Source organism: Dicentrarchus labrax, unplaced genomic scaffold (assembly GCF_905237075.1).
Source record: "Dicentrarchus labrax unplaced genomic scaffold, dlabrax2021, whole genome shotgun sequence".
NCBI classification, from domain to species: domain Eukaryota; kingdom Metazoa; phylum Chordata; class Actinopteri; family Moronidae; genus Dicentrarchus; species Dicentrarchus labrax.
In genome coordinates, this window is record NW_026136717.1 from 3,693,834 (window position 1) to 3,706,269 (window position 12,436).

Below are 12,436 nucleotides of genomic sequence, written 5' to 3' on the forward strand. Positions count from 1 at the left end.
AGCCAGCAGAAATGTATGCCAAGGTTAGAATTCAACAAACTGGTGACATTGTCCTTTATTACCAGGAACACACACACTGTTGTTTATTTTGACTCAAGGCCACATACAGCATCCTACTGCTGGAAATACTTACCGGAGCGTGTACTAATCATCAACTGAAAATAGTCCCCAACAAATGCACCATTTCCTCCTGTCTGAGTAACATTTGCCCAGTTGTTTTAGGAAATCATTGAGCCTTTTAAAAATATATATTTGTGACACATGTCTAAAGGTCCAGTGTGGAACATTTAGGAAGTTATACTGGCAGAAGCACAAAACAAAATTCATCAGTATATTAGTGTATGATCACCTGAAAGTAAGAATGGTGTTTTTGTTACCTTAGAATGAGCTGTTTTTGCAGTCTACTGCTAAATGCCACTAAATCCTACACACTGGTCTTTACAATGATTGGCTGCTCTGGACTCAGAGAAAACACTATTTGGAGGTGAAGAGTCCCCAGACGAGACCAAGCTTACATTTAGAGCCTGTTTGTATTTGGACTGTATTCACAGGGCAAACCAATTACATCGAACATTCATGCATTGTAAAACTGAAGTTTGTTTGCAAAATGCTCTATGGGGCCTTTGTCCGTGGTCATAAACAATGTCCCCATTCCTCACCCCATCTCACCTCAAGTATGTCGATGAGGACATTCTCCTCTGGCTGCTTGGTGCTGCGAACATTTTCCAGGACGATGGAGTAGTAGACGCCCTGGGGGTCCGACTGGTACAGGTTATATGTGTCTGACTGGTACCACTCCTGGAGGGCGAGGAAGACCTGATTCTCGTCCGTACTCACTATCTGAACATCCTGGGGGCAGAGATAGAGGGAGGAGAGAGAAGGAGAAGTGGGGTCAAAAAGGGAAAGTTAGTATTTTCTGAATCAGTGAAGTTAGGAATGAAAGAAGAGAGAAGAGAAAACTAATGAAATTGAAGAAACAGAAAGAAAAATATTTTATATATATGAGACAACAAAGAAGAAAGCTCACAGAATTCAGAGAGATCATTAAAGATAAAAAAAATATGACGGGTAAAATAAAAGCAGCATATGATGACAGGTGGAAAGAAGAAAGAGGAAAAGGGAAAATGAAAGAGGAAAAAGTGAGGAGAGAACAGATAACGCAGTAAAAGCAGCAACTTCTGATTCACAGAAAAGTTTGACAGTAACTCACAGCGAGCCAGAGAACATAATCCAATAAACAGAGTCACAGAAACAAACTGGGGGAGATACAGGAACGGTTTACCCAATCGAAAAATGTTTTTGGCAGCTTAGAAAACTTGTTAGGTGTTCTTGTCAAAGCTTGTGAGCTTCCGATGCAAATGGCTTCATCACTCATGAAAGACTGTAACGATGGCACAAAGAGCGACTCAGCACTTTCTCTCTGTTAGTGATTACATTAACATAACATTTGAAGATAAAGCCATCAGAGCACGGGGGAAAGTACCCAAGAAGGTGTGTCTCTAATCATTGACACTTTGCCATCTTGCTCAGAAAAAACACTAGAACTCAATTACCCTTGGATTTATGGAGGTGGGTCCGAGTAATAACAGTATTGAAAGCTGTGCACTGATCTTCATATTCATAGATGTACTGTTCCTGAGTCACCCAGCAAGCTGTGTGCATGTTGCCAGGAACACAAGAATGCCACAAATAAAACAAAGCTGTACACATTGTTCAGTTCAGAACAGATACAACAAAGACATGAACTAGAGTCACTGGTTGATTTCCCAGCCCAATGTCACTATTATCAACCTTACTAACCTACTACATTATTGGATGTCCAAGTAAATGGGAGCAGCAAGATGTACTGGGTCTCTAACCTGACTGCTCAAGTTGTCAATGGAAACTGTTTGGAAAAGGGCAGGCACTTAATACATGGCAGTTGACTGAACCACCACGAGCGAACTACAACTTTGAATATCAACGAACCCTATACTGTAATGTAGTCAAAGTCTTCTTCAAGCTACTTGGGAGAAGAGTAAAAGCATCTTTTCTATAGAGGAAAGCCTTCAGTGCCATTCCTTGCACTTCTTTAAACCATGCCCGTAGCTGCCAGTGGTTCCTCATAGGACACTGGGACCAATCAGTTTCGGTACAAGTGCATCGATCTGGCAAGATGGATTTTGTGATATTGCTAGTCCAGCTGCCTTGCAAGGTTTTGAGCTCAGCCATGTTGTTTCTCTCACCTTGAAGCCAGACAATTGAACCAAAAGCATGCAAACACTACTTTCCTGGTGAAAATGTTCATACCTTCATGTATCCGTCTATGTACAGCTACAAAACAAATATGACCTACTTCTTCTTGTTGTGTTCTTCCTGATGAACTTCATCTTGCATTCCTTTATCCATTCTCTCTTCTCTGATCTTTAAATTCATGAACAGTTTCTCAGTCACTTTTAAAGCATTGTGTAACCACTCTTAGAGTATCTCTTAGGCAACAAAGGAGTGTAACTGCATTCAAATGACACAAATAAGAGCAATGACAACCAGTCAGTCATCCAAACCTTGAACTACTGTGCCAGGCAACAAATCAACCAATCCTTCTATAATAACACAATATTGTAATATCATGAAAGAGATTCATTTGTTATGCTAACTGTAACAGGCTGAACAATTGATATTTTTGTACAACACAATACCATGCAATACTGACTGTGAATGAGGAAATAAATGTGCAAGTACCATCATGACAGCATTGTTTCAGTTCAAACACAAATATTCCACCTCATTTACTTTTCCTTGCATCTTCCCCTTCATCTACCTTTCCCTCCTCCCTTGGTCTATCCCCTTAAAGCCCTGCGCAGTTGCCTGGGTTTAGGGCTGACAGCTCGGCTCAGGCAGCAGTTTGGAGCTTGAGGAGTAGTTGGCACTGAGAAGTGTGCAAACTACAACTCCTGCTGCCTTTTAACATTCAGAGTCAGCTCTCCACCAACCACAGTAGCTAAAACATAATCCTATGCTACAGAAGATGTGTCGAGGTAAGGACAACACTGACTGAACACGTGTAAACCTAGCACATTTTAATATTATACATGCTGTATTTTCACGGTCTTTACATTTGATTTGATCAGCTGAGTCAAGACCAAGGGATAGACCAGAGTCCTTGGTTAGAAGAACAGTGTTCCTAGCTTAGAGTTAGAATGAAATAAATTTATTTATTGTGGCACGGGGCAAAAACTTTTACTAAACTTGTACATCTACATGTACTTTGGTGTACAGTAAGGTCAAAAAGGTCAACTATTTCAGAAATTAAAGATTCTTGCAAGTACACTTATATTTAATATTTTGTCTGAGCTTAATATTTGTTGTCAGTGATCAAGCAGGCTGACCAGCGTGTCCAAAATATAGGACTGTAACTAAACCTTCCCTTGTTACTACGGTGATTAACTATGGATATGTACATTAACCCAATCATCTTCATCTTTTCTCATCCCAACCAAATCCATCCAGTTAAGTTAATTTTTTCAAAAATGGGCTAACTGAGTGCGTAGAAAAGCTTCTTTCAGCTGCCATTAATTGTAATCCTGTTCAGTATTGGATTCCCATATTTCAAACAGAATAGAAGAATGTTCAAACATGTTGCATGGGTGCTGTGTTTGATCTGTACATTTAAGGTGCAAGCTACACACTTAGGAGCAAGCTCTTCACAGGTAAAGACATAGGCAGGCAGATAGTACTTACTGTAAGTTGTGGGGGGCATAAATACAACTAAGGCTGTCAAACTGGTGCTGTAAAGAATCTTCAAAGGGAATATTCGTTTACTTTCAGCAATGTCTGGAAGCTACAGAAATGTTCTGAAGGACTGAAATCAATAATGAATTTTAGAAACTTTCAACAAATGTGTTCTACAAGAAACTCCATTCTACCACCACTTGTAAAGGGTGTAAGTGTGCAGATGGTATTAGTTAAAAAAAGGAAAAAGAAGCACAAGGATTGGAATAGTTTATACTCCAACGGTTGAAAATGTGGCACCATCATCAAACAGTCCACTGTCTTGAACTGGATCCCAGTGCACCTTTAACTGGGTAACAAACTGGTGCCAGAAGCAAACATACAGAGCCAAAATGTAAGAGAATGCCAACAAAGAAAGACTGCTAGGCAAAACTTGTGGTCTAGACTCCTGTATTGTTTGGTCCATTGCTGGAGTCAACGGCATTTGAGCTGGGCTTTAACATTTCAGTATAGGTAAAGGAGCTAAATGTAGCAGGATAAGGGGAAGAGGAAGACAAATGGTCATAGGAAATCTCCACATCTGGCATGCCAAGCTGTGTGTTTGAAAAATGCCATCAGTTTGCATTCAAGTGCATTGTCCTTTACCCTCCGGCTGAAATCCTGACTTGAAATTGCAGGATATCTCTACCAGTGTCCCTCTTATTGGTGCTGCATCACTGAGTGCCCTCTGAAACAAACACTCTCCATTCATCTCTGTCAGGGCCAGCAGGGCCACAGTCACCCCAGAGACAAGGGCCACTGTTGGGAGTGAAATATCAGAGATCCTGGGTCCTAGAAGCTGCACGAGCCACTGCAAGCAATAACAACCTACACTCAGCTATTTCAAACTTCCCTTGACCCTCAACATGGTGTTAATAACACTAGAAAGGCAAAGACAGAAAGACATAATGAGATGGTGAAGGCTAAAGCTAAATGTACACTTGAATGGGAACTGCCTGGTGCAGAGACACTCACAAGCACATCCTCAAAAATGTAAGTACCTCATGTAGGGCAAAAACAAACCACAAAAATGAGCGAAAATAAGCAGTGTGATTAGTCAGCTGTAAAGTACACACAGTAGCAAAAACACACACTGTAGTATGGAAGCCAGAGAGAATGAAATAAGACACAGGAGCTGCTACAGCAGAGCGGAGGGTGAGGGTCAACCAAAGGAAGCGTGAAGTGAAAAGGTGAAACAGATGTTGCCGCACATTACCGTATGTTTGCGAATATCTAGTGTTACTTTTTAATATATTGTGTTTTACTGATGACATTATGAAATGTGCTGAAATGTGAAATGAGATGTTCTGTCACCTAAAGGCATCTATGTTTTTGGGAGAGTGGCTATTAATCAAGTTACCCTAACAGTACATCATCCATCTTTTAATGATCATTGTGATTTATTTTGTGTTGTCATTTGTCTTGCTGGTATACCTGCTTTACCTCAAACTACCTTGATCTATTTGATCTAATTTCCCAAAACTCAGGTGGCAGGGAACGTGCATCTCCTGATTCCTTTCAGCTGTGAGCAACAAGTACTGTAAACACACAAACTACTGTAGGTAAAATGGCTATCACACTAACATTCACACTAATGGTGGTGAGCTACCACGCAAGGTGTTCTCTTATATGGTGATAGCCGATTTTTCTACTTTAACTCATACTCAGTCGCAAGTTTTTCGTCAAACTCGCGACTCATGGCTCTAGGGATGGGAATGTCGGTCTTTTGTCAGTCGGTTGGTCCCCCTCTTTGGTCATGGCTGACATATATTAACAACTGTTGGATGGGTTGGCATAGAGATTCATGATCCTAAGAAGATGAATCCCAATTCCAAGTTTTCATCTAGCACCACTATAAGTGAAAAATCTCAACAACCAATAGATAGATTGTCATGACATTTTGTACAGGTGTACAGGCATTTCACATAGGTGTTCATGTTCCCCATAGGATGAATTGGAATAACTTTGGTGATCCTTTAACATTTTTAATGTCGCATCTTCAGGTCAAAATTTCAATTTGTCCAATACTGTACCAGCCAATGCTTTCTGACCAAATTCCTGCAAAATGATCAGCCTCACTTGTACTTTATATTAATTTGCAAATAGTAGCATGCTAACATGTTAAAACAAGATGGTGAAAATGGTAAACATAATCCCTGCTTATCATCAGCATGTTAGTATTGTTGCTGTAAGCATGTTAGCATATAGCTCAAAGGACCAGTGTACAGCCTCTCAAAACCACTAGTCTTGTGTACCTAGTCTTGTTTAGGTTCACCCAGGCTATATCACTTTATATCAATTAGGGTAAAGAAAATATCAAAAAACACCTCAGGATAACGCAACATAATTCAATAGTACCCCAAACTACTATCTACCACACAAAATCAACTCCTCAACAAATCTGAACACTATAACTCTCATAATGGCAGGATTTACTGCATGACTGTTTAGACTGCATCAGTTTTAGCTACAGATGTAATAGATTAACTGGTAACCCTGAGCGTAAAGCTAACAATTACGCATTAAACTCTAATACACTAGCTACTTCACATGAGAAAGATGCGCCTGATATATAAATGTGTTTATACTGAAGCAAAGTATTTGATCTGATATTGAAGAACTTATACTTAAAGCTATAGGAGCTTGGGTTTTTCAGCCCACTTTACTTTATTCACACTGGATTTATCATCAGGAACAATCCTGTTCAATAGGATGAACAAGTGTTCATTTTAGTGGGGACATTTTAGAGTGGTTCTAGACAGCCCCCACCTGTTTGGACTAAACTCGTCACACCCCAGTAGGACTAACAGTGAACTACAAAATCCCAGTATCCAGAAGGCTGTAGGTTGGAGACTCCAAGTTTGGCACGAACTGTGTATTTGCCCATGCTTAGAGAGAGCTCTATCTCTTACCAAATTCCCATGTATTTCAATGTTTGACCTTCTGTTTCATGCCCGATGCTAAAACTGTAAAGGCTTCTTGACACGAGAAGGGGATTTAAGAAAGAACCTTACTTATGTAATTTCTCATACTCCTGTTGGAAACCCACATGCAGTCAAACTACATCATTGTCTCCTTCTTCTTGCAACTTAACCGAGACTTGGTATGGAGTGGTGTGAGGTGTGTCTAGCTCACTTTCATTAAAAAAATGGACAACATCTGATGCCAGATTTCCCCCGGCAGTCAGCTGTGACATAATAGCCTCTTCAGTGTGCTCACCCTCTCTCAGCAGCGTTGAGCTCATTTTCTTTCACACTCTAACAGATCCCATTAATCATTTAAATCCTCATCATGCCCCTTGGACATTATTCACACTGAATTCTGTAAAGAGGTCTTTGATACAGTCGGCCCACACATTTTACCTTTCAGAAAGACTTCACTGGCTTCTGGCTCCACTGCGCTTCCTTTAACACACCCTCTTAAAGATGAGATCAATCCACTCAGTGATTATAGGCATATTTCCAAATTCCAAAAAAGCTGTCATTTTACAACACTGAGAAATCAGGTGTCAGTGATCACAAACTGATTTTGATTGTTGATCCATTATATTGCTGTCTTTTGTATCAATTCTTTTTCGAGTTGGTACTGCTACCTGGAGCACAGCCCGACTCTCTAAGTCTGACACCTTATCTGGAGTAGTTGTCTTTGCAATGCAAGCAATGCCTTTGTTCCTAACCATTATTCAATACTGTTAACCTGTATGCTTGATTCAACTCAACTTGCATGCTGGTGATACCAGCTCCCGTACATAGAGTACTCTACACTCATTCTGTACATACTGAACTTCTACCCATATGTCAAAAAATATTAAAGACACCGCTTATGTGTTTCGGGGTTTGCCACAATCATTCCTGCACTAGACAGACAGTATACTTTGTGGACAAAATTCTCAGCAGCCTACAAAGTTTGATGTAAGTACCTGCTGAAGTTTGGTGGATAGTTGAATTGGACAAGTGGTAAAAAGAAAGAAGAAGAAAAACATCCCTTTTTCCAGATGATGATGATGATGATGATGATGATGATGATGATGGAAGGAGGAGTAAGCCATCTTGCTTCCTTCTCATCTCTGTTGGGAGTTGAAAATGCTCAGCCTATCTATATCGTCTATAAGTTTGAGAGCAAGGCTGATGAATTTGGATAATTCTTCAAAGGGATGTCAAGTTTCTGAAAAATTTTGCTGGAGTGCCATACCAGCTGATTGCATCTCTGTTGCATGGCAGCTAAGAGTGTCCTTGTTGTTATTTGATAACCGCTAATACGTAAAACAATTTGCATAAGAGGTAGTAAAAATTTACTTTTGGCAAGTAGATTTCTGATCCACTAGCCTGACCAGGAAAGTTAAAAAAGAAACAGTAACACTAAATCATGGATACGTCTCAAAGCTCCGAAAAAGCTGGTGTCAAGGGAAACCAATAATATTAATATAACCCAAAATCACAAATCACACATTTTACCAACATATGACACCTGATAACTGACAGCTAACTAGTTTGGAGTCGAGTAAATGGTCAGTAAATAAAGCCCTGCAGTCCACAAGCTGCCCTGCTGAAGTTGAGAAAATGGGTGTATTTTGACTTCCTGACTAATAATATAGCCTATCATTCAAAAATACAGGTTCAGGTTTGCATACGACCCTCCCACCCTCTAAAATAACGGATTAAGAAGTATGTTTCGCCTTATTAAAGTAACACCCAACTGACACCACTCTGATGAAACTGAAGTGCCTCTCTCTTTCAACAGCACCACAAAAAAAAACTACCACTGAAGTGTCATTGAGCAAGACATTCTAGCTGCTCTACAGGAGCTGACTGTATACTGTGGTTGTGTAGTGTTACTTGGTTAAATAAAGTGTTAAAAGACAGGAAGACGATTACATGTTAGGTGACAGAAAAAAAAGGATGGAAGCAAAGCAAAAAGGGACAATTATTACCTGTAATTTCACAGCCCAGCAAACTGTATGCATGTGTCCGTGCATTAGTGTGTGTGTGTGTGTGTGTGTGTGTGTGTGTGTGTGTGTGTGTGTGTGTGTGTGTGTGTGTGTGTGTGTGTGTGTGTGGTTAATCCATAACTTGGGTCAGGTCTCGCAGGACAGAGCCAAACTGCTTTCTCTGATGGCCTCTGCATTTTTCATCCTCCAGCCTTTCAATTATTCACAGTGGAAAAACATGGCCCTCGAAACACTCCCTCTTTCTCTCTCTCTCTCACACACACACACACTTTGCCTTCTTCTTCTCCCTTCCATCTCTCACTCCATCCCTATTTCCCTGCTCTATTCCTCTCCCCGTCCCCCCTCTGTGTCGCTCGACCTAAAAGCTTTGCAACGTGTGACCTATCTGCTCACCCAAGTAAGAGGACACATGTAGAGAGAGTTGAGACAAGAGAGAGAGCGCAACTAGGGCATACTTTAACTAAACACACACTTACACACACACTCATAAACAAACTGATCTATCCACTCCCTTCCTGCCACACCTAATCAAATTGATCCCCATCGCCTCTACTTGTTGGAAGTAAAGCAAGAGGGTGTGTGTGTATGTGTGTGTGTGTGTGTGTGTAATACAATCCCTTTCACCTTCCTCTAGGATCACTGAGTACTGTAGCTGAAGTAGTCAAGCAATTGAGGCATAAGATCTCTCTAAGTGGTGGGCTGGAGTCGTACAAGAGTAATTCTATACATTTCCTGTGTGTGTGTGTGTGTGTGTGTGTGTGTGTGTATGTGTGTGTGTGTGTGTTGGTGGAAAACACACTCCACACAGTCCTTTCTGACAGAGAGTCAATGGCAGTGATTGTCTTAAAGGTTTTCTTTTCTTAGTTTAAGGCTGAAAAATACATGAGACGTCTCCCTGAGCTCTGCATTCAATCAGCGCAGTTCAATAGCACTCAGGCTGGTGTCGCGCTAAAGCGGCCCCCTGTGCTGCCGATGCTGACAGCAACGCTTCCTTGCCTTGTATTGGAGTAGAGCTCATTTATCGCTTTTGCCTATGTCAGTGACACAGGATGCGACTGGATCGATGCTTAGTGGTGAATATTTTATGGGAGCTATTGCGTCTCAGGCCAGGACTAATTTGGGTACAGGTGCTGGACTAACATCTGACACCCATGAAGAAGTGGAACATAGTGGTAAGAGGGTTGTAATATTGCAGGTTTGAAGGAAAAGAAATTTCATCCTAAATTGTATGTATTAGCTTGTTGGGGAACAAGTAAAGGTAAGTAAAGTTGGTGATGTTGAAATGCTCACACTGGACAGAAAAATCTGAAAGGGACAGTTCACCCCAAAATCAAAAATACAGATTTGTCCTCTTACCTTTAGTGCTATTTATCCACCCCTGATTGTTTTGGTGTGAGATGTCTACCACTCTCTCGGCTTGTGGTGCAATAAAAACTAACTCTAATGATTTCTGGAGACATTACTGTTGAGTTATTCAAATGTAAGAGGACGTGTTTTTGATTTTGAGGTGAACTATCTCTTTAACGAACACATGTCAAACTGACTTTGAAATGTCTCTTGGCTTTTGTTGCTAAAATGCAGAACTCAACTTTGACGGTCAAGACATCAGAGCAAGGTAACATCTTTGTTCATCTTTTCAACTGTAAGACTCATCTGAAGACAGTTCACTTTATCCCAAATTCTCATCAGATGTGAGACGCAAGCTACAGATGTGTCCATCCATTTAATCCAACCCAAGTCTGACCTCTGCAACTGTCGGCCATACTGTCTTCACCAAAAATTAAATGATTAAAGTTTGTTTTCACGCTCTATGAAAAGTATACCAGAAGAAATGTATTTCATGTTCCTTTCCCACCATAGCTCTAAAGTATACTGCCATAGCGAGAAATAACTGGAAGGTTAATAGTAAAAATGGAGGCTTATGCTGATATATGCAAACATATTACATACTGACACCTGGGAAACAATTACAGAAATGCTGGTGGAGCCGACAGCTCTTTAGTCATCGAAGCTAATTGAAAGCTAACAGAAATATACTTTGACATGGCATACATTTTTAATTTCCACCAACACTTCAATAACACTGCATCTATGGCTGCTTTTAGGCTATTCTTGCAATATGGTGCCTTACACAGACAGCAGTTCTGTTTTATGGCAGGGTGTCAGTAATGGCACAGAGATGGATATATATATCAGCATGAAAACAGTATATTGGCAAACATCCAAAGTCTAGACTGATGTTGTGCTTTACCTTTGGCAAGGCGTACTTGGGAAACCTCATCTGGACAAACTCGTTGCGCCGATAGGACACGTAGTGCTTGGTGCGATTCCCTGTGGTGACCTGAGAAATTGACAAAAAAAACAAAAAACTTTTTATTCAAGTGTGAGCTTGTGTCTTATCTTTACTTCTTATAGATTACTTTGCTCTTAATCTTTCAAACACACACGATTACAACTCAAAAAGTGTGGATTCATTGTAGAAGAGCTAAAAAGAATGAGGGAAGAGGGAAGAGGAGAGGAGATAAGAATTGATGCATTGAGAATAAAATAGAGGTCAGACTGAAGAACAAAACAGGAGCTCTATCTCAAGCTCTATTAACCACATTTATTAAGACTTTTTATGACCTTGTTTATGTCAGTTTAAATGAAACACAACACCACTTTGAAATTTAAGGTCAGATAAAATTGACTGTAGAGGTAGAGCCTGTAGAGCTTTTATTCTGGAAAATGCAATTTAGAGAAGGACATTTAAATATTTTTTTCCAGAAGACAAAAGGAAACAAAAGACTTCTTCTAAAAACATGAGGTAGTCATCATCCACCATTGTGTAGTCCCTGAGTTAAGGTGCAGAGTTCGCCATGTACTGTTGCTGACTCACACCGTGCTGAAAGGTAAATGCAAAAGAAAAAAAAACAACCTCCCCCGCGCTGCACAGACCTTGGCATCCACCTCGCAAACTGGGACCTGTGGCTAAAAGGCTGAATCATGTTGCCCCCCTGCTGAGAGAGCGGATCAGAAAGCTCACAAGGCACTGAACCAGAATACCCAAACAGCTGAAGCTGACGTTTTAGCAAAGGAGGCTCGGTGAGAGAGACAGCGCTGGTGACTGACAGTGACTTAAACAGGACTTGAATGTGTCATATCCCAAGTGATGGGCTCAGGCGCCCACATACCACTTTCTGAAACTCAGTCCCTGTCACCGTTTGGCTTTTTGAAAGGTGAGCAGCGCTTAAACCTTTAGAGCTGCATGCTTTCAAAATCTGATGGAGAACTTTGTATTCAGCGTTTCTATTTTGGGCTTTGTGGGAAGAGCTTTTGTTTTTTTCTCTCTCTCGCTCTCGGATATCTGAGCCTCTATCGTCGGTGCTCAGATTGAGCTGTGATTACAACCATCGTCTGTGATTGAAAGGAGCAGCCTGGCATGGCTTTTTTTTTATGCTGAACAGTGATGAAAAAGTGATGAAACAATGAAAGCCATTTTTAAAAGCAAGAGCCCCTGAAGGAAGCACTATCGACTGTGTTTTCAAAAGGAATCGCTTTCTAAAGAACGGCTAGTGAAGTGGGAGGAGATGAAGTGTGTGTGTGTGTGTGTGTGTGTGTGTGTGTGTGTGTGTGTGTGTGTGTGTGTGTGTGTGTGTGTGTGAGTGCCAACGCTAAAACTGCATTCTTGCCTCTGACTCTGCATATTTCTATACTGCTTTAACACGGGATAAGCACCCCACCAAGATCTGGCAAGTG

At 40.8% G+C, this 12,436-nt stretch overlaps 1 protein-coding gene across 7 annotated transcripts in view; it reads right to left on the reverse strand.

Moving 5' to 3' along the window:
• sorcs2 (sortilin-related VPS10 domain containing receptor 2) overlaps positions 1–12,436 on the reverse strand; it is a 310,217-nt gene that overhangs the window by 34,142 nt on the left and 263,639 nt on the right. For all 7 annotated transcript variants that reach the window (XM_051375297.1, XM_051375294.1, XM_051375296.1 and 4 more), the window contains exons 8-9: positions 10,950–11,039; positions 670–849 (exon numbers count right to left, since the gene is read on the reverse strand). In XM_051375297.1, coding sequence (XP_051231257.1) covers positions 670–849; positions 10,950–11,039 — 270 coding nt within the window. The remainder of the gene's footprint in view (positions 1–669; positions 850–10,949; positions 11,040–12,436) is intronic.